This window comes from Molossus molossus, unplaced genomic scaffold (genome assembly GCF_014108415.1).
Source record: "Molossus molossus isolate mMolMol1 unplaced genomic scaffold, mMolMol1.p scaffold_m16_p_1, whole genome shotgun sequence".
Classification (NCBI taxonomy): domain Eukaryota; kingdom Metazoa; phylum Chordata; class Mammalia; order Chiroptera; family Molossidae; genus Molossus; species Molossus molossus.
The window spans coordinates 120470794-120498364 of record NW_023425344.1 but is presented as its reverse complement, the minus strand read 5'-3'; the positions used below and the strand labels follow the sequence as shown (position 1 = coordinate 120498364).

The following is a 27571-nucleotide window of genomic DNA, read 5'->3' as shown; positions in this document are numbered from 1 at the left end:
CGTGTCTGGGAAGCAACCAATCAATGTTTCTCCCTCACTTCAATGTTTCTCTTTCTCTCCCTTCCTCTGTCTCTTGAATCAATGAAATCCATGTCCTTGGTGAGGATTAAAAAAAATAGTAATTAATTAACTTAAAAAACACAAAGGGAATACAAAAAAATGTTTGCAGTTATATATCTAACTTATGTGGTTTTGGCAATTTTCTTCTTTGCAGATTTTTATATTTTTCATATTTTCTACTCTGACAATTAGAAAAAAATCAGTACTTTTAAAGTAATGAAACTGCCCTGGTTGGTTTGGCTCAGCAGTTGGAGCGTCTGCCCATGGACCAGAATCCCGGGTTCGGTTCCCGCTAAGGGTTGCAGTTTGTCCCCAGCCCTGGTGTCGTGTGGGTGGCAATCACTCGATGTCTCTCTCACATCAGTGTTTCTCTCTCGCTCTCTTCCTCCCTTCTCCCTCCCGCTCTGTCTGAAGATAAATGCAAAAATGTCCTCAAGTAAGGATAATGAAACAAAAAAACAAACAGTAATGAAACCATTGAGAAAAGATTATCCTTGCCCTGCTGTGTCTGGAATGGAGTGAGAGGGAGTTTCGGATACAGGGAGGCTGAAGTCAGACTGCCTGGGTTCATAGTCCAGCTTTCTAACTATGAACAAAAGTAGCCACTGTCACCTTCTTCCCTCACCCATAAAAGAAACCAAATATATAAAGGGGGATAATACCAGGGCCTGCCTCACACAACTCAATGAAATAAGGCAAGTGCCTGGCACACAAGAGGTCAAAAAGTCTTAAGCTAGCAATAAAAAACGAAGCAAAAAATCATGGATGAGGATAATCTGATATGGAGGTAGGTACTCTACCAAAGAAAGCCTCACTTAGAAATGCTAGATAAAATTTAACACTCCACACCTCCTACATGTATAGCTAGGCTTAAAACCAAGAAATAAAGCAGAGTCCAGTGTCAGAACAAAAAGGAAGGAATCAGTGAGCAGTGAGCAGGTCGTGAAGCTGAAGGGCTTAAGGGATAATAGAACCCCGATAGTTCTTAAGAGCTGAGGACTGGAGATTTAACCACCCATAAGAGAGAAGATTCTAGGCTGCAAGTCCCCTGCACACCAGGAACCAGAACTGAGATAAATGCATAAAAGCCAGAGGTCATGAAGGACTACACTCCAGCCCTGGCTGGTTTGGCTCAGCGGTTAGAGCGTCAGCCTGCGGTCCAGAGAGACCCAGGTTCGGTTCCCGCTAAGGGTGTGTACCTCGGTTGCAGTTTGTCCCCGGCCTTGGTTGGTCGTGCGGGTGGCAGCCACTCGATGTGTCCCTTTCACATTGATGTTTCTCTCTCTCTCTCTTCCTCTCCCTCCCTCCCACTCTATCTGAACAAAACATGGAAAAATGTCCTCGGGTGAGGATAAAAAAGAAAAAAAAGGGACTACACTCCATGTCCTATATCCGGGGCCTAGAAAAACTGCCCACCAGCTGGGAGAACAAGCAAGGAACATTGCCATCTGCCAGAGTCCTCATGGAAAAAGAGGGTCTATAAGAAATGAAAACCCAGGCTCTCACCAGGCACAGATGTGGACTTGAAATTCACATTACCCCAAACCAGTGACAACAAGCTAAATTTGTCTGGTCCCAGCAGAGGAGAAAACAAACTCCCCTTAGGAATGCTTTCATCATATAAAGCACATGAGACTCCCGTGAAAACAAATCCCAATTCAAAATGAACTTACATTGGAAAAAAACAAAAAGGAACCACTACAAGAAGAAATAAACCATCATAAGGAAAAGTAACATGACACAAGAGAACTTGCACCCTAAGAATTAGGGATAAAAACGAATAATCTAAAAGCATCTTTACAATAAGCTTGTTTAAAGAATGGCAGAATAATGGTGAGTAAAGGACACAGATGGTTCATTAACATTCTGCCTTTTGCATGTTTGAGATTTCCATAATAAAAAGTTTCAGGGAAGGTAGCTCTGGCCAGTTTGGTTCAGCGGTTAGAGCATTGGCCCACGGACCAGAGTCCCAGGTTCGGTTCCCACTAAGGGCATGTACCTCAGTTGCAGTTTGTCCCCGGCCCTGGTTGGGGTCGTGTGGGTGGCAACCACTCGATGTATCTCTCTCATGTCGATGTCTCTCTCGCTCTTCCCCCTCTCTCCCTCCTGCTCTATCTGAAGATAAATGCAAAAAAAAAACAAAAAACAAAAAACATGTCTTTGGGTGAGGATTAAAAAAAAAAGTTTCAGGGAAGGTAGAAGAGATATGGGGGGATAAATGATGATGGAAGGAGACTTGACTTGGGGTGGTAAACACACAATATATCAATGATGTATTATAGAATTGTATATCTGAAACCAATATAATTTTATTAACCAATGTTACCCAAAAAAACTCAATTAAAAAGAAATGACATTTGCCCTGGCCATTTTGGCTCAGCAGTTAGAGCATCAGCCCACAGACCAATGAGTCTCGGGTTCGAGTCTAGTCAAGGGCACACACCTTGGTTGTGGTTCGATCCCCGGCCCTGGTTGGGGCCATGCAGGAGGCAACCAACTGATATATCTCTCTCACACTGATGTTTCTCTCTCCCTCCCTCTTCTACTCTGTCTGAAAATCAATGGAAAAATATCCTTGGTGAGGATTAAAAAAAAAAAGAGACCTTACTCACCTGGATATTTCAATGGAGAAGACTCTAGAAAGTCGGGCGAGTTTCATGGAAATATGAGGAAGCTCCCACTTGCCCTTTCCAAAGTCCTGGGGAAGTGAATCTGCTTTGTCAAGAAACTAATGAATCCTATTAACCCAAACCATCACAAGAACACCAGAAACTCCAAGAAATGGCTCGGGAAAATGCTAATTTGCCTTTCCCTTTCAGAGCTGTTTCTTGGAGCCAACTTTAAAGGATTTAGTGGCAAGGGGCAGAAACAGGAAGATAGTATTTCTTTGCACTACCTCTAAATACCACATTCTTAGAATTTTTGTGGATTTCCTTGCAGTTTTTAGCCGCTTGGATACAAGAGTTCCTATTAACATCCTCATTTCTGGCCAAAAAAAAAAGTTTCAACAATTCCATCATATAAAACTTTTTAACAGTTAAAGATGTTCAAAGACCCAAAGGAAAGACTAGAAACAGTGAGCTAAGAACAAGCAGATTTTTGAAAGCCAAAAAAATGTATAGAAGATTGAATAAGAAGATTCAAATATGTCTATTAATGTAATAGTTTAAAAAAAAAAAAAAAGCGGTCAAGAAAGAACCCTCCACACCCCAAACACATATCAGGTTGAAAGAGCAGACCAAGGCCCAAGTGGGATAAATAACAAACCTAAACTATTTCGGTACAGGCGCAAAAAAACAGAGTCAAAAGAAAATATTTTAAAGCTCCACAAAGGTGACAATTAGACTTACAACAGACTTCTCAACAGCAAAAATAGTTGCTGGAGATAAAGAAATCTTATTATTAAAGCGTTAAGAAAAATAATGGTCAACAAAGAATCTAAAGCTATAAACAATTGCACAAAATAAAGATATAAATTTAAGGGCAAAATAAACGTATAAATTTTTTTAACTTTTTTCAGACATACCAAGTCTGAGTTTACTACATACAAATTGCTAAAAGAGTTAGTGAAAAAAGGAAAAGAAGGCAGCGTCCAAAGGAAAAGAGGGAAGTCTAAATAAATAATGACTGCAGCTGGGGGCAGAGTGGGGAACAACACTAATTTGGGGGAGGAGTTAAAACAAATTGAAACTAAAATACTGACCAAATAAAATGAAAGATGGGAATGGAAAGGCAGAAAAACTAGAATTTCTAACACTCTGAAACTAGTGTTAAAAAAAAAAAAAAGAATACAAGTTAAAATCTAAAAGTGACTAACAGAAGATTAGAAACAAAAAATATAACTTTAAACTGGAAGAGGAGATAAAGAATGAATAAAGAAAACCCAATCAAATGAACAAAAGATAGGAAAAGGAGAAAATAAGCAAAGCAACACATGGCTAAACTGAAAATCCAAAGTTAGAAGTCAGAAATAGGTCCAGCCCTGGCCAGTTTGGCTCAGCAGTTAGAGCATCGGCCTGCGGTCCAGAGAGACCCAGGTTCGGTTCCCGCTAAGGGCACGTACCTCAGTTGCAGTTTGTCCCCGGCCCTGGTTGGTCGTGCGGGTGGCAGCCACTCGATGTGTCCCTTTTACGTTGATGTTTCTCTCTCCCTCTCTTCCTCTCTCTCCCTCCCACTCTACCTGAACAAAAAAAATGGAAAAATGTCCTTAGGTGAGGATTTAAAAAAAAAAAAAAAAAAAGACTCCCGGTCAAGATGGTGGCGTAGGTAAACGCGGTATCGCATCCTCCCACAACCACATCAAACTTACAACTAAACTAAGAACAACCATCATTCAAAACTGCCTGAAATCAAGCTGAATGGAAGTCCTACAAATACGGAATTAAAGCAGCAGCCACATCCAGACTGGTAGGAGGGGCGGCGGCGGCGGCAGCAGCGCAACGGGCTGATCCCACACCAATGTGTGGCGGATAAAAATCAGGAGGATACCTCGGCTGGAAAGGTCCTTCCTGAGGACTGAGGGGTCCCTGTCCCATACCAGGTGCCCCACTCAGGGTTCCAGTGCCAGGAAGAAAATCCCCATAAATTCTGGCTGGAAAAACCAGCGGGAACTGAGGCTCAGGGAAGCTGAAGCGGCTGGAGCCCCAGGCAGCTCTTTAAAGGGCCCGTACACAAACTTATCAGACTCTCTCCCTCTAAGCTTGGAGGGGAGGCAGCTCCACAGGCGCCAGAGACATACAGGGAAGAACTGAGCTGTTTGGCACTGGAGTGAGGGCTGGAGAGGGGGCTTTCTCCAGGACAAACGTGCTGTCAGAGGCCTTTGTTCCTTTGGTGAGACTTTCCCTGGGGCGGCAGACAGAAGCCATATCTGGGACTCCAGCAACCCGGCTCACACTGGTAGCCCCGCCCTGGTGACACCCTGAGGCCCCGCCCCGCCCCACCCAACTTTCAGGCTCACCCAACTTTCAGGCCCACCCAAGTTGTTGCCACTTGCTTAACTATAGGATTGGCCTGTCTTGGATCGTGCTTCAGGTTTTTCCTAAATTCTTTCAAACGAGCAGCATCTGATCTCAGCTAGCCCCATACCTCTCGTTAAGTAATACACTGAAACAAACACAGGGAGGCAGCCAAAATGAGGAGACAAAGAAACAGGTCCCAAATGAAAGAACAGAACAAAACCCCAAGAAAAGAACTAAGTGAAATGGAGATAAGCAACCTAACAGATGCTGAGTTCAAAATACTGCTTATAAGGATGCTCAAGGAACTTAGTGAGAACCTCAGTGAACTTAGTGAGGGCCTCAAGAGCATTAAAAAGGACATGTCAGAAATCATGGATGCACAGTTAGAATTGAAGGAGGCATTAACTGAAATAAAGAATAATTTACACAGCTTCAATAATAGAGTACGTAAATCCAAGGAGCAAACCATCGATTTGGAATATAAGGAAGCAAAAAATGCCCAATCAGAACAGCAAAAAAAAAAAGAATCCAAAAAAATGAGGATAGTGTAAGGAGCCTCTGGGACAACTTCAAGCGTGCCAACATTCGCATCTTGGGGGTGCCAGAAGGAGAAGAGCGAGAACAAGAAATCGAAAACCTGTTTAAAACAGTAATGGCAGAAAACTTTCCTAACTTGGTGAAGGAAACAGACATACAAGTCCAGGAAGCACAGAGAGTCCCAAACAAGATGAACCCCAAGACACATCATCATCAAAATGCAAAAGATTCAAGACAATGAGAGAATCTTAAAAGCAGCAAGAGAAAGGCAGCTAGTTACCTACAAGGGAGTTCCCATAAGGCTGTCAGCTGATTTCTCAAAAGAAACTCTGCAGGCCAGAAGGGAGTGGCAAGAAATATTCAGAGTGATGAAAAGCAAGAACCTACAACCAAGATTACTCTATCCTGCAAAGCTGTCATTTAGAATCCATGGCGATATAAAGACTTTCCCAGACAAGAAAAAGTTAAAGGAGTTCATCACCACCAAACCGTTATTATATGAAATGATGTAGGGTCTTTTTGAAGAAAAAGATAAAATATATGAACAAACAAAATGGCAATGAATACATATCTGTCAACAATGGAATCTACAAACAAAATGAACAGGTAGAACAGAAACATTCTCACAGATACAGAGAACACTTTGTTGGTTGCCAGTTGGGAGGGGGATTAGGGGAATGGGTGAAAAAGGTGAAGAGATTAAGAAGTACAAATTCATTGCTAGACTGACAAACCTCAAAGGGAAAGGGGTTGGGGGGGTGGGAAGAAATAAACCAAAGAACTTATATGCATAACCAATGGACACAGACAATAGTGTGGGAAAAGGCGGGAGGGGGGCGGGAGTGGGGAGGAGGGGGTCAATGGGGGAAAAATGTGGAACATCTGTAATACATTTTACATTCAACAATAAAGATTTAAAAAAAAAATAGGTCCAAATATATCACCAATCCTAACAACTAACCTAATTCAACCCAATTAAGACAGAGTTTATAGGTCTTTTACATATGGTCTCATAAAGACTGGAATGTGTAAGATAAAATGTACATTAGAAGATGTGTTAAACACACTAATCAAAACAAAGCCAGTCTTAAACTGGGGTACTTTGATTCACCTCTCTGACACTGAACACACAAACAAAATTTAGTAAGGATCGGGAGGATTTAAACAATAATAAGCTCAATCCAATAGACAGATATACAACCCCATGTCTATCAAATAAAGAATATACATCCTTTTCACCCTGGCCGGTTTGGCTCAGCGGTTAGAGCGTCTGCCTGCGGTCTGGAGAGACCCGGGTTCAGTTCCCGCTAAGGGCATGTACCTTGGTTGCAGTTTGTCCCCGGCCCTGGTTGGTCGTGCGGGTGGCAGCCACTCGATGTGTCCCTTTCACATCGATGTTTCCCTCTCTCTCTCTTCCTCTCTCTCCCTCCCACTCTGTCTGTACAAAAAAATGGAAAAATGTCCTCGGGTGAGGATAAAAAAAAAAAAAAAAGGAATATACATCCTTTTCAAGCATACATAGAAAGTTTACAGAAATCGATCATACAAAGACTATTGTAACAAATTTCAGAAAATTGATACCATACCAGTTCTCTAAGCATAATGGTTAGTTAGAGCTTAAGTATAAGCTATACATTAATATTTTTTAAAAAAGATAAACACTGCCTGGCTGGTGTGGCTCAGTGGTTGAGCGTTGCCTATGCATCAAGAGGTTTGATCCCCAGTAAGGGCACATGCCCAGGTTGCAGGCTCGATCCTCAGTAGGAGGCATGCAGGAGGCAGCCAATCAATGTTGATGTTTCTCTCTCTCTCTCCCTCTCCCTTCCTCTCTCCCTAAAAAAATCAATAAAAAACATTTTATTTATTTATTTATATTTTTTTATTAATTAATTTATTTTTGTTACAGATGTTTCTTCTTTCCCCCCCACTGATTCCCCCCTCCCTCTCCCTCCCCGCCCTGTCCCAATAAAAAACATTTTAAAAAATAAAGAATAAAAGATAAACATGGGCCCTGGCTGGGTAGCTCAGTTGGTTAGAGCATCATTCTGATACATCAAGGTTGTGGGTTCAACTTCTGGTTGGGGCACGTACAAGAATCAACCAATGAATGCATAAATAAGTGGAACAACAAATCGATCTCTCTCTCTCTCCTTCCCCTGCTCCAAAAAAATAATAAAAAATCAATCAATAAAAAAAGATAACCACAGCCCTGGCCAGTTTGGCTCAGCAATTAGAGCATCAGCCTGTGGTCCAGAGAGACCTGAGTTCAGTTCCCGCTAGGGGCACGTACCTCGATTGAAGTTTGTCCCTGGCCCTGGTAGGGTTGTGTAGGTGGCAGCCACTCGATGTGTCCCTTTCATGCTGATGTTTCTCTCTCTCTTCTTCTCTCTCCCTCCTATTCTATCTGAACAAAAAATGGAAAAATGTCCTCGGGTGAGGATAAAAAAATAATAATAATAATAACCACATATTTGGAAACTAAAAAAAAATTTCCTGAACAACCCATGGGTTAAAGAAGCAATCACAACTAAAATTAAAAATGTTTAGCACTAACAAAAGAATTACATATCAAATCTTGTGGAACATAGCAAAAGTGCAAACTTAACAAAAATCTACAGCTTCAAATGCATTTATGAAGTAACAATAATTTCAGATATGTTAAACATACAAATAAATAGGACTTAAAATAGAACACAGACACAAAGCACTAGTAAAACTTGGGAAACCTAAATAAGGTCAATGACTTATCAATGTCAATTCCCAGGTTGTGATAATGATACCACTGGGGGAAACTGAGCAAAGTATATAGGGATCTCTCTAAATTACTTCTTACAACTACATGTGAATCTACAATTATTGCAATAAAAATTTTAATTTAAAAAACAAACAAAAAAAGAAAAGATGGCCAAAATCCCAAACACTAACAACCACTAAATGCTGGCAAGGATGTGGAATAATAGGAACTTCTTTCATTGTTGGTGGGAATGCAAAATGGTGCAGACATTTTGGAAGACAGTCTAGCACTTTCTTACAAAGCTAAACATACTCTTACCATGCAACCCTGCAATTGTGCTCCTTGGTATTTTGCCAAATGTGTTGAAAACTTATGTTTACACAAAAACCTATATGCAAATGTTTCTTTGTTTTTTGTTTTTGATTTCAGAGAGAGAAGGGAGAAATAGAAACACTGATTAGAGAGAGACATCAACATCGACTGGCTGCCTCCTGCACCACCCCTGCTGAAGATCAAGCCTGAAATCCAGGCATGTGTCCTGAATGGGAATCAAACCAGGAACCTCTTGGTTAATCGGTTGATGTTCAATCACTAAGCCACACCAGTCGGGCATTATACAAACATTTTATTGCAGCTTTATTTATACTTGCGAATACTTGGAAGCAACCGAGATTTCCTTCAGTTGGTGAATGGACAAACTGTGGTACCTCCAGACAATGGAATATTATTCAGCCCTAAAAACAAATGAGCTATCAAGCCATGAAAAGACATAGAGGAATCTTTTTTTTTATCCTCACCCAAGGACATTTTTCCATTTTTTGTTCAGATAGAGTAGGAGGGAGAGAGAGGAAGAGAGAGAGAGAAACATCGATGTGAAGGGACACATCGAGTGACTGCCACCCTCACGACCAACCAGGGCCAGGGACAAACTGCAAACGAGGTACGTGCCCTTAGCGGGAACCGAACCCGGGTCTCTCTATACCGCAGGCCGACGCTCCAACCACTGAGCCAAACCGGCCAGGGCACATAGAGGAATCTTAAATGCATATTACTAAATGAAAGAAACCAATCTGAAATGGCTGCATTCTGTATGATTCCAAATATACAACATTCTGGAGAAGGCAAAACTATGCTTGCCAAGATCAGGTTACCAAGTACTGGGGAACAGGGAGAGCAGACAGAATTTTTAAGCAGTGAAACTATTCTGCATGATACTATAATGGTGGAGACATATATCATTCTACACCTTTCCAAATGCAAATAATGTACAACATCAACAGTGAACCCTAATGTAAATTATGGATTTTAGGTGATAATGATGTGTCAACATAGGTTCAGTAGATTGCAACAAATGTATCACCACTCTGTTGGGGGGATTTGACAGTGAGGGTGGCTATGTATATGTTGGGGCAGAGGGTATATGGGAAATCACTGTACTTTCTGCTCAATTTTGCTATGAACCTAAAAATGTTCTAGAAAATAAGTCTTTTTTTTAAATTTTATTTTAATCCTCACCCGAGGACATTTTTCACTATTTTGTTCAGATAGAGTGGAAGGTAGAGAGAGAAAGAAACATCGATGTGAAGGGGACACACTGAGTGGTTGCCACCCACACGACAGAACCAGGGCCGGGGACAAACTGCAACTGAGGTATGTGCCCTTAGCGGGAACTGAACCCGGGTCTTTCTAGACGGCAGGCCGATGCTCCCGCTGAGCCAAACCGGCCAGGGCTTTTTTTTTATCCTCACCCGAGGACATTTTTCCATTTTTTGTTCAGGTAGAGTGGAAGGGAGAGAGAGAGAGAAACATCGATGTGAAAGAAACACATCGAGTGGTTGCCACCCGCACGACTGACCAGAGCCGGGGACAAACTGCAACCGAGGTATATGCCCTTAGCGGGAACCGAACCCGGGTCTCTCAGGACCGCAGGCCAATGCTCCAACTGCTGAGCCAAACCGGCCAGGGCCCGGCCAGGGCTTTTAATGGTGCCATTCACACGAAAAACAGGACAAATTAAAAGAAAGTAAAAGAAATATTTATTCAGTACCTATTATCTGCCATCACTCTACTGGGTACTGGGATACAATATAATGGTAAGACAGATATGGTCCTTGTGCTCTTAGAACTTATCAACTAGTATAGGACTCAGATATCAATCAAACAAACAAACCACACAAATATAAAAGTATAATGTTCAATGACAGCATATAACCTGATCTACACTAAAGGTAAAGACATACAGTACCTCTGAAGAAGTCATTTAAAACTTAAATCATTTTTTATTTTTCAATTACACCTGACATATGGTCTCAGGTGTACACCCCAGTGATTAGACATTATATAATTTAAGTGATCATCAGGATAAATCTAGTACCCATCTGACATGGTACATAATTAGAATATTATTGACTACATTTTCTATCCTGCACTTTACATCCCTACAACTCTTCTGTAACTATCAATGTATACTTCCTAATCCATTCACCTTTCACTCGTACCCCCCAACCTCCTCCCATCCGGCAATTGTCAAATGTTCTCTGTATCTGAGTCTGTTTCTGTTCTGCTTCTTGGTTTATTTATTTATTTTTAAAGATTCATTTGTTGATATATATTTATTGCCATTTTATTGTTTTCTTTTTTTTTAATCCTCACTGGAGGATATGTTTTTACTGATTTTAGAGAGAAAAAAAGGATAGAAATATTGATGTATGAGAGAAATATTGGTCAGTTGCCTCCCGCATGCACCTCCGCTGGGGATTGAACCTGCAACCTAGGTATGTGCCATGACTGGAAATCAAACTGGCAACTCTTCAGTGCACAGGACAACATTCTAACCTACTGAGCCTCACTGGCCAGGGCTTATTGTTCATATATTTTACCTCTTTTTTTCTTCTTAAAGATGACCCTATAACATTTCATGTAATATTGGTTTGGTGGTGATGAACTCCTTTAGCTTTTTCTAAAGGAGTTCTGGAAAGCTGGGAAGCTCTTTATCTGTCCTTTGATTCTAAATAATAGCTTTGCTTGGTAGAGTAACTTTGGTTGTAGGTCCTTGATTTTCTTCATTTTGAACTACTTCTTGCCAATCCCTTCTGGCCTGCAAAGTTTCTGTTGAGAAATCAGCTGACCGTCTTATGGGAGCTCTCTTGTAGATAACCAACTGCTTTTAAGATTCTCTCTGTCTTTAACTTTATGCATTTTAATTATGATGGGTCTTTGTGTAGGTCTCTTTGGGTTCATCTTGTTTGGGACTCTGTGCTTCCTTCACCAGATATGGGAAGTTTATTGTCATTATTTTTTCAAATAGATTTTCAATTTCTTTCGCTCTCTCTTCGTCCACCAGCCCCATGATGCAAATGTTGGCATGCTTGAAGTTGTCCCACAGGTTCCTTACACCATTATCATTTTGGGGTATTCTTTTTTCTTTTTGCTGTTCTGATTGGGTGTTTTTTGTTTCCTTATATTCCAAATTGCTGATTTGATTCTCAGTTTTATCTACTGTTGATTCCCTGTAAATTATTCCTCATTTCAGTTAGTGTATCCTTCATCTCTGACTGGTTCTGTTTTTATGATTTCCATGTTTTTTTATGCTGTTGAAGTTCTCTCTAAGTTCAACTACTCTTCCCCTAAATTCATTGAGTTTCCTTATAACCAGTGTTTTGAACTCTGCATGTGGTAGGGCACATTGAGGCTACAAACCATTTGTTTGAGAGATTTTAGGAAAGTATGAAGTGTGAGCCAAGACAGGTCACTTGTATGGAAAAGGCAATGGAAACAGTTTAGGTGGGCCCACAAGTTTAATGGGGCAAGGTCTCAGAGAATCACCAGGGCTGAGCAAACAGTGATAGCCAGGTTGATATGGTGCCTGCCTGCCATCTCTGTGGGGCTCATCAACAAATGACATCTGCCAGCATTTCTGTCTGGGAGAAAGCTGTACCCCCCGCCCCCCACACCTAGCTCTCATCCTGATGCTAGACACTTCAGTTACTCCCCATATGTCCTGGTGCCTTTCCAGCTGCTATCGCAGCACTAGTGCTCAGAAAGAGTCAGAGTAAGTACATGTGCAGGCCCTTTAAGAGGAACAGTCACCCTGGCTGGTATAGCTCAGTTGGTTGGAGTGTTGTCCTGTACACCAAAATGTAGGGGTTCAATTTCCAGTCGGGGCATGTATGGAAGGCAACAGATCGATATTTCTCTCTCTCTCAAATCAATTAAAAAATAATAAAAAGAACTGTCTGAGACCCCAGCAGGCCTCCATCTCATTCAGCTTCAATCCCTTCTGGTTTTTACAGCCAGAAGTTATGGGGACTTCTCTTCCTGGCAGTGGAACCTTGGACTTGAGGGGCCTGGTGAGGGGCTGAGATGCCTCGCTCCTCAGGGGAGGAGTTCTGTAGCCAAGATATCCCTCCTAATAATTATCCACCACACATGGGTGTGGGACCAGCCCATTCAGTGCATCTCTGCCCTTCCTATCAGTCTCAATGTGGCTTCTTTAAATCCCTAGCCCTGGCCAGTTTTGCTCAGTAGTTAGAGCATCTGCCCATGGACCAACGGGTTCGATTCTGGCCTCGGCTGCAGTTCATCCCGGCCCTGGTCAGGCTGTGTGGGAGGCAACCAACCAGTCAATGTGGCTCTATCACATCGATGTTTCTCTCTGTCTCTCTCCCTCCCTCCTACTCTATCTAATAATAAACAGAAAAATATCCTTGGGTGAGGAATAAAGAAACAATTTAAAAATCCCTAGATGTAGGACTTCTATTCAGCTAGATTTCAGGTGGTTCTGAATGATGGTTGTTCTATAGTTTAGTTGTAATTCTAAATGGTTGTGGGAGGATGGGAGAACCGCTTTTATCTATGCTACCATCTTGACCAGAAGTGAGGAAGTGATGTTAAAGTGAGAACTAAAGACTGGGTAAGAATCTGGAGGAGTGTTCTAGGCAGAATAATTAGCATATGCAAAGGCCCAGGGTAGTTGGAGTACAGTGATAGGTCAGGACATTGGCAAAAATAAGACTGGAGAAGCAGGCAAGGATCAGATTATGCAGATTTTGGCTTTTATAATTAGAATGGGGGAGAGATGACAAACTAGTTGATATATACAGCAGTAAGTAGGTAGCTTGGATTAGGTAGGTAACAGTGGAGACAAAGTGGCAGGATTCTAGTTATTTAGATGGAAGGATTGATAAGACTTGGTGATGGACTGAATATCAATCACTAGATGGAGTGACAGAGTAGGAGGTAGTCAACTCTAAGATTTCTGATATTAATGACTAACTCAATAGAAATATCATTTACAGAGAAGAAAAATAAAGGAAGAAATAATTGCTGGGGAGTAAGTTGGAAACCAAGAATTCACTTTTTATATGTGTTAAAGTTGAGATGCCAGTAAAACATCTAAATAGAAACGTCGAGAAAGTAGGTGGTAATACATCCACTGAACTCTAAATGGAAACATGGGCTCAAACAATATGGAATCAAAGGCTTGCAGAATAGTATTTAAAGCTATGAAAGTAAAAAAAAAAAATTGCCCAGGGGGAACATAAAGAGAAGAGAGTTTCAGGCTGAGTCCTGGGGAACTTGGAGTTCTAGAGGTCAGATAAAAGAGAACGAGATAAGGAAAATAAGCTAACAGGGGCTATAGAAAGCAAAAGAGAATATTTCAAGGAAAGAGGATGACTGTTATCTGATAATGCTGAGAGATCAAATGAAGTGAGAGAAGGCTGGGCTTAGCTACATGGTGGCCATTGGGCAGCCTTATCAAGAGGAACTTCAGGGACATGGAAGAGAGAGTCCAGACTAAAGAGTGTTGAGGAGTAGAAGGTGACAAAGTGAAGTTAAGGAGTGCAAGCAATTCCTCTGAGAAGCTTTGTTATAGAGAATGGGTAGACAATTCGGACTATAGAACAAGCTGGAAGGAGATGTGCTGGAAGGGAAAGATTTTTTTAAAATCCTCACCCGAGGATATTTTCCCACTTTTTGTTCAGATAGAGTGGGAGGGAGAGAAAGAGAGAGAGAGAAACATCAATGTGAAAGGGACACACCGAGCGGCTTCCAACCGCACGACCAACCAGGGCCAGGGACAAACTGCAACCGAGGTACGCGCCCTTAGCAGGAACTGAACCTGGGTCTCTCGGGACCGCAGGTCGACGCTCTAACTGCTGAGCCAAACCAGCCAGGGCTGGAAGGGAAAGATTTTTAAGGGTCCTCTCATATCCTTGTAACAATCGAATCAGGCAGATTTATTAAGGAGACTTTTTTTTTTTAATTTTGGAGAGAGAACATTTGTGAATGTGGAAAAGGTTTCAGAAGACAGTAAATCCAAAGAGTAGGAAAATGGGGGTTCACTAATGGAGCAAGTCCCTCAAAATTAGAAAGGCATGGGATTTAGGATACACATGGAGATATCAGTGTTTGGTAAAAAGGATCAGGACCCAAGTTACGTCACTGATCTTATAAGACTTTACTATAAATAACGTTTACCTCTACCTAAAGGAGAAATATGCACATATCCCTATTTTAATATGGTTCAAAAGTGTAATGGATTCAGTTCACATGATCCTAAACTGTTCCAGAGAACTCTACAATACTAGAGTTGGTCACAGCTCTAGAAAAAATAAGCTATTTTGCCCTGGCCGGTTTGGCTCAGCAGTTAGAGCGTTGGCCTGCAGTCCAGAGAGACCCGGGTTCAGGTCCCACTAAGGGCACGTACCTTGGTTGCAGTTTGTCCCCGGCCCTGGTTGGGTCATGCAGGTGGCGGCCACTCGATGTGTCCATTTCACATGGGTGTTTCTCTCTCTCTCCCTTCCACTCTATCTGAACAAAAAGTGGAAAAAATGTCCTCGGGTGAGGATAAAAAAAAAAAAGAAAAAATAAGCTATTTTATTTTTTTATTGATTTTTTAGACAGAGAGAGAGAGAGAGAGAGACATCGATCGACTACCTCCTGCATACCCCCTATTGTGCATATGCCCTGACCAGGAATCGAACCAGGACTTCTCAGTCCATGGGATGGATGATGCTCAGTCCACTGAGCCACAGCAGCCAGGCAAAAAGAAGTTGTTTTAGAGTAGTGTCTAGGATTTATGGAGCATCTTATCTACAAAGGTAGTAAAGACTGAAATGTAGGTCCAAAAAGTATTTAGGTGCTAATGACAATTCAACCTAACCTTTGTATGATTGTATTAATTTTACAAAGATCTTTCATACTCATATTCTTCTTCCACCTTTGTAATATCTTTGTTTTTTAAACACAGGATCTAAAGCCAAAAGAAAAAGACATCATAATCTCTATGATTCCAGATAATTTTGAGCTCTTGGGGAGAAAGTGAAATAAATGGATCCAATGCAGAAGAAATTTAAGAGGATCTGAAAATTCCTCCTGTGAGGGTGCGGATAAATGGCCAACAAGCTTGGATATAGCAAATATAAAGAGAAATGACAATTTGTGTTTATAGAAAGATGGCTATAACTTGGGAGAAAGAGAAATAAAATAAATCAAAAGAAAAACAAAACCAAACCTTTGAAATATCTTTAAAATCACTCCCTGAGGATGGTAGAAGAGGATTTATCATCCTCTGGAACATTTTGGACCAGATAATTCCTTGTTGTGGGAGACTGTCCTGTGCATCGCAGGTTGTTCAGTACTATCCCTGGTCTCTAGCCACTATTTGCCAGTGACACATCCCCCATCCCAGTCATGATAACCAAACATGTCTCCTGACATTGCCAAACAACTCCTGGAGTCAGGAAGAGGTGGGAATCGCCTCTAATTGAAAACTACTGACCTAGATGGATTCCTCTGTGATTCTAGATGTTAAGACAGGCAAGGTAAACCTACAAAGAAAGTAGGGAAAGCTTTGATCTTACATTTTTCTAGGCAATTGTTTGCATAATCTTTAAAAAAAATCACCTAATGTCCCAAAGATATGTAGTATGTACTAAGAAAAGCAGGCTGAACCCGAGATAACACACCTTACTACTTAGAGGGACTCTTGGGTAACAGATTCTGGAGACCAAGCAGTCAGTCATCCTTTTTGTTTCCCACACTCAGTAACTGAAGTGGCTGCCAAAGTATGCAGAAAATCAGACCCACACACTCTAGCTCCCACATGACTATCAAGCCATCACTCACCTTTCTATTTTATGGGAGAGAGTTTATGCCCTTTCTGGATACCTGGCTCCACTAATGGGTTTAAGACAAACACCTGTACTGCCTGAACTACTCTCTTTTCAGGAGGACAGAAGACTACCCCTAATAGGCCAGGAAAACCCCCAATTCAATTGTGTGCTGACAGGGCTCTACTGAGCTCCCTTAAGAGAAGAGCCACTCCGTTCTTTATCTGTTGTCTTGTTTTACAATTATTTACTCTGCCCATTGAAATCTGATTGGTTTTAGAACCCTGTGCTCAGTGGCATTATTCATCTTGCCACCACTCTGGTGTCAGAAAATCCAACACTCTAAAGATCCAGGCTTAAAAGCAATTATTTTCTAAAAGTTTTTTCAAAGAGAATCCATGAAATTATTTTGACTTCACATGTTCTAAAAAGGGCATTTCAGAAGCAAAAGATAATCTGTGGAGCCCTTAAGCTTTTCAGCTTTTGATTTTCAGTTGGCAGATGTGTGCTGCCTCTTCTACACATCAAAATCTTGCAAAATACCTTTGAGTATTACTGTTGGTATACCAAGTTATACTAGCTATGCTATAGACAAAATTAATTCTTTTACTTTGGTGTGTGAATGTTTGAAGCAAAACCTTGTTTTAAAGTATCTGCAGCATAGCCCTGGCCAGTGTGGCTCAGTTGGTTTCATGTGGTCTCATGCACTGAGAGGTCGCTGGTTTGATTCCCGTCAGGGCACACGCCTGGGTTTCGAGCTCAATCCCCAGTGGGGCGCGTGCGCAAGGCAGCCGATAGATAGTTCTCTTTCATCAATGTTTCTCTCTCTCTCCCCCTCTCTCTCCTTCCCCCTTCCCCTTCTTTTCTCTCTAAAATCAATAAAAACATTTAAAAAATAAAGTATCTGCAGTATAGCCCAGAGTAAGCAGTTATGCTTCAGCTGACTCAGGACTGAGTGAAATTGTTACAACCCAAAACCCATCACCCCTCTTCCCACACTGCCCCTCCTAGACCATGATGAGGTCCTTGAGGGAGAAGCATGCCTTAGTCTATGGAGCACAGGCCTGGCCCAGAGAAGCCTCTCTAAAACTTTGTTGTGCAAAAGAACAAAATGAATGCTGCAGCACAGTAACAATGAGATCATTTTGTGTCAATCTTTGTCACTATTGCTGGAGCAAGAGATTCTTTATTTCTTTTACCTAGTAAGTAACTGCTTAAGAAACAAAAGACTTTGAACAAAAACAACAAAAAACAAACAAAAAACCAGTCTCATGGTTCCTAATGGTTTCTATAGATTCTCCCAATGATAATTTTTTAGCCCCTCTTCCAAAGCACAACTTAAAAAATATGTTTTTTAAATCCCCAAGCCCATTGTTTACTGGTTTAAAAGCAAAATCAGAAAAAGGAGGAGGGCAGACCAAACTGATTTTGTAAAATTAAATTCAGAAGGAAAAGGAGGTACACATGTAAGGTTTCGTCATCGTTACCTAATTCCTGATCTCTAAATCCAGGGGAAAGGTAAATTCAAGGGGCAAAATTAGGCCTCAGCTATGCTGGCATTTATAAAACATTTTGGCAGTGCTCTGCCAGGCAGTCTAAAATTAATGAGTATGCCTCAGAGACTTAACATGAAGTGAAAGAGTTTCAGAAGCCAACAGCCAGTCTCCTGAGCACAGAGTTGTATAGCCATGGGGCTGATGCTGTCTAGAACACAGCACTGGGTGCCTGCCACCATGCCCACACATGTACGTACACACCAGTTCTGAAGAGCCTTTTTTCTAAGCTCTAATGGCTTGACCTCAACACCTGCCACACTTCCTGAAGATAGACAGGCTCTGGAGCTCCACTTGTTCCTCGCATGCAGCTGCACTTTCTAGGAACAACCGAACACATGCAAAGGCTGGCCAGCTGCCAAGGCAGGGGCAGGCGAGCAGCCTCTGGCCTGAACTTCCCAGTGTTGTCAGGGCGGGATCCCACTAAAAGCTGACTCATTGGCCAGCATGGAACCCGGCCAACCACCCAATAGTGCAGGGGCTGCCGGCAACTCTCAGATGTCTTGCTAAACCAGAGCAATCAGCCGGGAGGCAAGTCTGGGCTGGTGGCCAGGTTGCTGCTGTCGTGGAAGTTGGGCTTTTCTGATTCTTGTGCTACCTCTGCCACTACCTCCCTGGTGATCTGAGGGAAAACCTCTGTGTGTCTCAGCATCTTCCCTGACTCAGAGCAAGTCTATGCAGAATCAACAGAGATGGCACTGATTGTATTCAAGAGCACCTGGAGCACTACCACATACCACGTGCTAGCTCAGTTAATCCTCACAACTCCTCCTGTTCCCTCGGCAGGCCTGATAGAAGTCCTTTCTCTTGAAAGAACGTTCAACCATAGACTGTTTCTCTGGCAGCCCATTCTAAGCTCCCTACAGATTATCAGAATAATACATGAAAATTCAAGTCTATGAAACATTACAGTGTGCTGTAGTAAGTCAAGAAAGGGGAGGAAAAAAAGTCAGAATCTTTTATCTTATTAATATTTTTTTCCTATCTCCCCCATTTTACATTTCTTTTCAATTAACAAACAAGGTGCCATTCTTCAAGAGTGAGGCCTGACAGAATGTGCTAATTCATTTGTTCCCTGGTACATTTTGTACCAGTTCTGTCTTCTGCTTGTGTTCAGTCACCTTTTCAAAATGTGGCACTTCTTTAACACTGAGTTCAGCATTGGATCAGACAAGAGAAATGGTATGCCAACAGAATGAAAGCAATATGGACCCAAAAAATGCCTTGGACTCCCCTTCTAAAATTTTTTTTGTTCTGTTGGCAAGTAAATTCGCAAAATATTTAAATATCTCTCTGCTAGCCACTAAGTTTGATAACTTCTGTACACTTTTCATAAGGGTGTGTGATTGTCATTTTGCAACGGGTGATTACAATAAAAAGTACCTTTTAAGTAAATGAAAAAAAAAATCTGTGAGAAGACACAGGCTCCGAGAGATGAAGAGCTCTATCAAAAGATCACGGAGTAGCCCTGGCCGGTTTGGCCCAGTGGTTAGAGCGTCAACCCGTGGACCGGAGAGGCCCGGGTTCGGTTCCCACTAAGGGCACATACCTTAGTTGCAGTTTGTCCCCAGCCCTGGTTGGGGTGGTGTGGGTGGCAACCACTCAATGTGTCTCTCTCATGTCGATGTTTTGCTCTCTTTTCCTCCCTCTCTCCCTCCCACTCTATCTGAAGAGAAATGCATGTCCTTGGGTGAGGATAAAAAAAAAAAAAAATAGATCACAAGAGTAATAAACAGAAGAGATGGGATTTGAACCCTGCTCTATTGGATCTGGACATTTCCTGCCAATTCCGCTACAGTAAACTCAGATGAACTGCATAAGTTCCTTTATACAAAGAAGCTGATTTTTGAAATGCTAAAGAACTTTTCTTATGTGACTTCTAGTTACCCTGTGAAAATCCACAGCTCTTCATAACTGATTTCTAAACAGCACCATTGGACCACAAGAAGAATATGTGCTATGGGGAGTATGTAGATATTACTAGCTTTATCATGAGCTCCCTGCCTAAGCACCAATAAATCACTTTACCTAGAACAACTTAACAGTACTCCCATTCTTTGGGTGAGAAAAAATTGCTTTGCAGATCAGAAAGAGAAGAGGAATTAGAAGTCAAAGGCTTGGTTGAGAACAGACTCCTTGGGCTCCACCCTGATATAATTCATTAGGACCCTGCAATCTATATATTTGTTAAAAGTTCACTAGATGATGCTAATGTTCAGCTATGTTTAAAAATCACTTAAGCTTGCCTTGACTAAAATGGGAGTTCTGAGATCTACCCTTTCCTATGAAATGAAATCTCGTCTACAAGGCTCTTAGTTAGAAAACAAACACAATGCAAACGCTTCTTGTCAGCTACGTTTAGTGGCAAAACAACAAAAATGTCCTTAAAGAGCTTGATCCTGCATCAGCCTAAAGCTAAGAAACTGTCTTAGGCAAGATTCTTCTTTTACATTACTACTAGAAAAACTAATTCGAGTCACACATCTCATTTTTACATAGCTTTCATAACATCCTTCCTTAAAAAAACAAAAACTGTACTGACATTCTTTCACTTCAAACTTGGAACAATCTATATGAGCAGTAACTTATACATTTCTTTGTTTTAATCAAGAAAACAAGTGTGACGAAAAAATTCAAAGTCTATTCATGCCTAGGCTGCTGGTCACGGAAGCAGGGTGAGGAAGCATAGACTGGCACAGACCCTGGCCCTGGCAGTCCAGTACCCCTCTCTGGCTAGCCTTTAGGAAGAACAAATGACCCCCACATCAGAAAGACTGACCTGCTTGAGCTGCTCATCCTGATTCCAGCCTGGCCGCCCAGCAGTAGAGACTGAAGGTGGGGCCTTGGCAGCATCTTTAATATGATCTTCTTGAGCTTGCTGTCCATGTGGTGGGAGCCCTGGTGCTGGAAGACCAGATTTGGGTGCCACTCTGAGGTCTTGGCGAGCCAGTTTTTGCCCATGAAAATATTTTGAAGCAGCCTGGGCCTCTTTCTCAGCCACCTCTGCAATGTCATCATCCCCATCCTCATCTTCCAAGCCTCCCTCCTCTTCCTCAGGCTCTGAGTTCATGTTGCTCCGTTCAAAGACTTGGGTCACTGCTGTGGCCGGAGGAACTCTGGCTAAGGGACCCAGGGAAGGGCTGCCAGAAGGCCGCCCTGGTGTGGCAGAAAGAAGAGTCTGTGTGACCAGCTTCTGGGCATACAAGAACTGGTCTTCTCTTATCTGCTGTCCCTGCTTCTCTCTGGCATCCATTCCCAGAAGAGCTAGGTTGGGTGGCTGCTGCTGCGGTGGCTGCTGCTGCAGCGGTTCCATCAGGGCCTCAAGCACTTCACCCACCGATTGGCATGGCTCTGAACCTGGGCACAGCCCAGCAGGCACACTGGGTCTAAACCTTAAGTGATTAATAGAAACCACAAAGGGGAAAAAAACAAAAAAACAAAAAACAAAACTATGTAAAACAGGTATAAAAAAAGCTTTCATTTCTTCAGTAAAGGGTATGAGTTCTGAACTCTAAACATTTGCTCCCAATTCTGAATTTTAAGACAAGTGAGTGGTGGAGTTTCAGGGATGGGTAGGTAGGGAAGGGTGTGAAGAGGAAGAACAGGATTTAAGAGGGAAATATGAGATAAATAAATCTCAGTAGTGATAAACTACTGTGGGTTTAAAAAGAAGTAAATCCAGACAAAATCAAGTCTATAAACATCTGTGTTCTGATCTCTCTCCTTTAGCATTACCAAACATTAATCTGTTTATTACTGGAAAGGCAACTGGGTTCGCACTGTACAAAGGTTGTGTGTATGAAAACCACAATAATAAAGGAAAAGAAGGACTTGCCTCCAAAAAAGAAAATACTGCTTATATTCTCAGGCCCATCAGAGAAAGAAATTATCATCCAAGCTAGACACAGAGCTAACAGGCAGAGTGATTTCTTCCAAAGAAAAGAAGAATCTAGCAAACTGCTCTTGGTTCCAAACTTCAAATTTCCCAGATGAAATTGCCAGCCTGCTTTTCAAGTGGGCTGGGCCATGCCAACTAGACATTCTAACCTCAAAAGAATGCAACTTCAACAACATAAAAGAATGTATGCCCCCCAAGGAGGCAAGAACAAATGGGGAAATTCCTCTAGAGATTTTAAAGTTCATTAATTTATCAATATTATCTAAACAACAAGTTAATGCTTCTTTTTATAAACAGCCATGTAAATTCTTCACATCCCATTTCTTTTTCTTTTTTTGTTAACCCTCAACTGAGGATATTTTTCCATTGATTTTTCAGAGAGTGGAAGAGCGGGAGGGAGGGAGGGAGGGAGGGAGGGAGGGAGATAGGGGGTGAGAGAGAGGGGGAGAGAGAGAGAGAAAGAGAGAGACAGACAGACAGACATCAATGTGACATCAGGTGGCATCCACTGGTTGCCACCTGCATGAGCCCGACCACGCCCAACCTACCTGGGAACAGAGATTGAACCTGCAACCCAAGCATGTGCCATTTACCAAGACCCTTCGGTCCACAGGCCAACACTCCAACCACTGAGCTAAACTGGCCAGGGCCACATTCCCCTTCTTTGTGATTCACTTCTACTATTTCTATGATGAATACAAAAATAAAGGCTTTCAGGTCAAAAGCATTCTGGGCGCTGGTTTATCAGCATTCTTACCCATCAGTCTACAAATATATACCCCTTTCACATGCTCTCTTCCTCTTACTCCCCAATCCCTTCCTCCTCTCCAAGTCCCTACCCACAACAAGCATCACTTGAGTTATGCTTCTTCAGCAAGGATCCATAACTGAATGGGGACTACTACTATGCTTGGGCAAATTTTAGGTGAACAGGGCTTGCAATATGGCATACAATGTTATCATCTCATAAAAGGAGAATGCACTGAACAGGCTGGGACTTGATATTTGCATTGTTCCATTGTTTTAGGATTGGGTGGAAAGGTTAAGAAAAAAAACTAAATGTCCAGCATCTTCAAAAATTCATGGGGGCCCTGGCCGGTTTGGCTCAGCGGTTAGAGCGTCGGCCTGCGGTCCGGAGAGACCCGGGTTCGGTTCCCGCTAAGGGCACGTACTTCGGTTGCAGTTTGTCCCCGGCCCTGGTTGGTCGTGCGGGTGGCAGCCACTCGATGTGTCCCTTCACGTCGATGTTTCTCTCTCTCTCCCTTCTTCTCTCTCCCTCCCACTCTATCTGTACAAGAAATGGAAAAATATCCTCGGGTGAGGATAAAAAAAAAAAAAAAAAAAAAAAAATTCATGGGGAAGTAATGACACCCCTAATAATAAGCACTGCTTGATTTGTAAATAGTTTAATGGGTTATAGATCTAATTTTTAAAGCTCAGCAAAAAAAGCCCTGGCCAGTGTGGCTCAGTTGGTTGGAGTGTCATCCTGTGCACTGAAAGGTCGTGGGTTCAATTCCCAGTCAGGTCACATACCCAGGTTTTGGGTTTGATCCCCGGGTACAGGAGGCAACTGATTGGTGTTTCTCTCACATTGATGTTTCTCTCTCTCTCACTCTTCCTCTCTCTAAAGTCAATAAAACAAAACAAAATAAAACATATCATCAAGGACTGAAAAAAAGTAAAATAGCCCTGGCCAGTTTGGCTCAGTGGTTGGAGCTTCGGCCTGTGGACCAAAGGGTCCCAGGTTTGATCCCTGGCCCTGGTTGGGGTCGTGTGGGAGGCAACCAATCGATGTCTCTCACATTGATGTTTCTCTCTCTGTCACTCCTTTCCATCCACTCTATCTAAAAATCAATGGAAAAATATACTCGGGTGATGATTAATTAAAATATAATAAAATTGTTATTTTATTTTTTAAAAAAGTAAAATAAAGGCAAAAAAAAGATAAAAGTCTAATTTTATGTTTATCTTAGAAGCACTGCTTTTGCCTTTTGTATTCTGAGAAAGATTCAAATTCCAATTTGCCTCCTAGTACCTTTAATTCCACTCTTAGCCCTTTAGCATACTTTAATTCTGCTTTAGCCTTTTTTATAGTGTAACAAAGCAGGAAAAGGTTTACATCACATTAAATCCAGTCAGTAAAAGTGTTCATTTAAAATAAAAACAATTTGCATCAAAGAAAATTAAACAAAAGAATAAAACAAATATCTCGTTGGCCATTTTAAATTTTCTTATAATAATTACAGTCATCACGAGCAGGAAATCTTCAACCAAGACCTGCCAGTCACTGAACAACTGATTCGCGTGGCACCATCTCCTCTGTATGCTGTCCCCAACAGAGGAGGGTGCCTCTTTAGTAAGACTGAAATGACTCAGTTCTACAACTCAATACACACACCCTCCCCCCAAAAGCCCGTCTTTCCCCGTCCCAAAGCAACCAGTCGTTCCAAACAACAATTCCACCTGCCTACATTTAGAAACTTGTCTCAGAAATCTAAGCCATTTATTCCATCCTTTCACACGGCCTCCTCCCCCATTTCCCCTAAAGTTCCCGGACCACGAAGTCCGAAGAAATGGACTGGACTGCTGGCAGCGCTGAGCCCGGCCTCGCTCACCATTCCCTCTACCTTCGCTGTGGGATCTCTAGCCTTGGCCCCCTTCAAACCCCCTACCTCTCTCCCCGGTTACTTTCCCCCCTCCCCGGTTCTTTATACCCCCCAATCCAGCCCTATCACTTTTACCTCTACCAAACCCTCGCAGCCAATCCGCTGGCTCTTCTCTGATCGCCCCAACCCCACCTACCCCGTCTTCTCAGTTCCCGGGTCGACCTTACTTGGCCCATCCCTTTATCTCCAATCACCCTAATGGGTGCAGGGCGTCTCCGGTCTCCTCCCTGTGCTCTCACTTTTCCTCCTCAACCCGCGCGCTCCGCCGGCCAACGTCTTCACGTCTATCCGTGCACACCTGCCTCCCTTTTACCTCTCCGCCCCTCCACCTGCTACAGCGCCCGCTCCCGCCGCGACTGGGAGCTGGGCCGCGCGGCTTACCTACGCGGGGCGCTGCAGGTCTGCCGGCGGCAGAGCAGGCAACGGCTCGGGCCCCGGCGCTACAACGGAGTCTCGGACTTGTCCGCAGTCGGGGGCCACAGCCGGGGCGGGGCCCGCACCGGAAGCGGCGCCGCGGGGCCCGCCTGTCGGCCCTGGGCGGGGGGGAGGGAGGGAAGGGCGGGGGGGGGAGGGAGGGAAGGGCGGGGCCGCACAGGATGGGGTGCGGCCTGAAACCGGAAGCGGCCAAAAAGGAATCGAGGGCGGGCCAGACGGAAGTGACTTCTAGGGACGGCTCCGCCCAACTAAGTCGTGAACGGAAGCGGATCTAAGCTGGCGGAAGCCTTCGCCAATGGGAAAGCGCGGGCACGGAGGGGCTCTAATGTGAGCATTTCCGCGGGGAGTTGAAAAAGAGTCGGTGTTCTTAATTTTGTCTGAGCATTTTCTGGGTTACAGAGGTTGGTGTGGCGCGGGCGGCAGGTTGGGAGGACGGTAAATAGAGCACAAGGAGTGTAAGTGTTTTCTGTTGCTTCGGTCCCCTCCCCAGCCTCAAACGTCAAGCCGGTCTCCCTCTGAGATTCCCGCTTGCAAATCAACTCTCTGAACTCCATTCCTTCGTGGACTGAGATATGGCTGTCCTTTGAGGCATCCCTTGGAACCACCCTCACATGGATTAGTAGTCTTACTTCCCAGGTTCCAAAGGTGGGGATTATGTGCCAAACACTGTCTCACCTCCTAAAGACCGTTACTTCTCCCACGCTTACTCTCAAGACTCTCCATCCATTTAGCCGCCTCTAGAGAGCATCTGCTTATTTGTTCATCCAGCCCCTTGTCTTACTTTCTCTCCTCTGTCTCCCATCTTAATAATTTCATAGTCAATGTGGGCAACCCATTTAACATCCGTGCGTCATCTTTAGTGACCTTTAATTAGCCTCCCAATCCCAGGATCTTATCACCGGAAATGCTGTCAGGTCAGGAATCAATAATTTGAACATCCGTCTGTCCAACCACAGCCTGATACACTTTCAGCTTGACTGCTCAAAAACTTCACCATAACTTTTTTCTCCACTTTATCAGGACCTTCAATATGTTGAAAGCCTGTGCTTAATCCTCACTCTTCACTTACCTCCTTATTCACCTTAGATTCTATGGTACATCATTACAATCCTGCTCTTGCTAATTTTTTGGCATCACTAAGTTAATTTCTACCTTAAATGGACTATGAATAGTGCCTGGAAACTTCATTATATTTTTCTAGTTAACTTGCTCTTCACTATTTCTGCAGATCTCTAACCCAACACTTCCTCTATCTTTTTTTTTTTTTTTTAATCCTCACCCGAGGACATTTTTCCATTTTTTGTTCAGATAGAGTGGGAGGGAGAGAGAGAGAGAAACATCGATGTGAAAGGGACACATCGCGTGGCTGCCACCCGCACAACCCAACCAGGGCCGGGGACAAACTGCAACCGAGGTACATGCCCTTAGCGGGAACCAAACCCGTGTCTCTTGGGACCGCGGGCCAAAGCTCTAACCGCTGAGCCAAACCGGCCAGGGCCTAACTATCTTACTATACATATAAGTAACAGATAATGTAGAATGCCCTAAAATGTAGAAATCTGCATGTACTTCCATCCTGTCATTTCTATAATTTATTCAATCAAAAATATTTGTTGAACTCCCACTGTATGCCAGGGAAGGCACTCATGTAGGTGCTTGTTGAGCATTGAACAACAAGAAAAAGAAAACCCTTGTTTTAAAGGATCTTTCTAGTGTAGGGAGACAGAGAAACAAATCTATATGTGCTATGAAGAAGAACACAGCAAGGTAAGGGGTAGACAGTGGTGTCAGGTAGCTGATATTGTAGATGTTAGGCATTGATAAGGGACATTTAAGCAGAAACTGGAATGTGGATAGCTAGGGAGTGTTCCAGACAGAGGCAACAGAAAATTCAAATGATCTGAGGCAGGAATATGCTTGACATGCTATAGTAATAGCAGGAAGACCACTATAGTTGATAGAGAGTAACAGGGAGAGTGGTAGGAGATGAGATCAGAGAGGTAGCCAGGGGCCCAATCTTGCAGGGTCTTGTAGGCCATGAAGACCTCTTTGGATTTTTACCACTGAAATCACTGGAGAGTTTTGAGCAGAAGAGTGACTTGATCAGACTTAAGTCTCTAAAAGGATAATTCTAGATATTGTGTGGAGAATAGACTATGAAGGTGGGGGGAGTAAGAGTGGAAGCACTAGTCTTGACAGAAGATGATGGTGGCCTGAACTAGATGACAGCAGTGGGGGGAGTAAGAAGATTCTAGGTGTATTTTGCAAATAAAGCCACCAGGATTTGCTAAGGGATTGGTTGTACAGGTGAAAGAAGAATCAAGGATGATGCCAAGGTTTTTGGCCCAAGTAACTGGAAGAATAGTGTGATATCATTTATTGACCTGGGGAAAATCTCAGAAGCTGATCCTGTTGGAATACTACTCAGCAATAAAAAGGAATAAAGTGTTGATATACCCAACAAATTAGGGTTATAACAATAGGCATTACACTGAGTGAAAGAAGCTAGTCTCAGAATGACACTCTTGAAAAGATTGAAACCATAATGATGGAGAATATGTCAGTGGCTTCCAGGAGTTAGGAGTGGAAGAATGACTATAAAGGGATAGCTGAATA

At 42.8% G+C, this 27571-nt stretch overlaps 1 protein-coding gene across 3 annotated transcripts in view; it reads right to left on the bottom strand.

The window, feature by feature from the left end:
* The window catches only part of ARID3B (AT-rich interaction domain 3B), a 64772-nt gene extending 39798 nt beyond the window's left edge, over positions 1-24974 (bottom strand). Inside the window, exons 1-2 of one of the 3 annotated variants that reach the window (XM_036268158.1) lie at positions 24902-24974; positions 20736-21348 (exon numbers count right to left, since the gene is read on the bottom strand). In XM_036268158.1, the coding sequence (XP_036124051.1) occupies positions 20736-21269 (534 nt within the window). In that variant the 5' untranslated portion in view covers positions 21270-21348; positions 24902-24974. Of the gene's footprint in view, positions 1-20735; positions 21349-22402; positions 22464-24901 lie in introns of those variants that run through there. The other 2 variants (XM_036268141.1, XM_036268150.1) reach the window with 2 other exon arrangements.
* Between the last annotated feature and the right edge of the window lie 2597 nt (positions 24975-27571).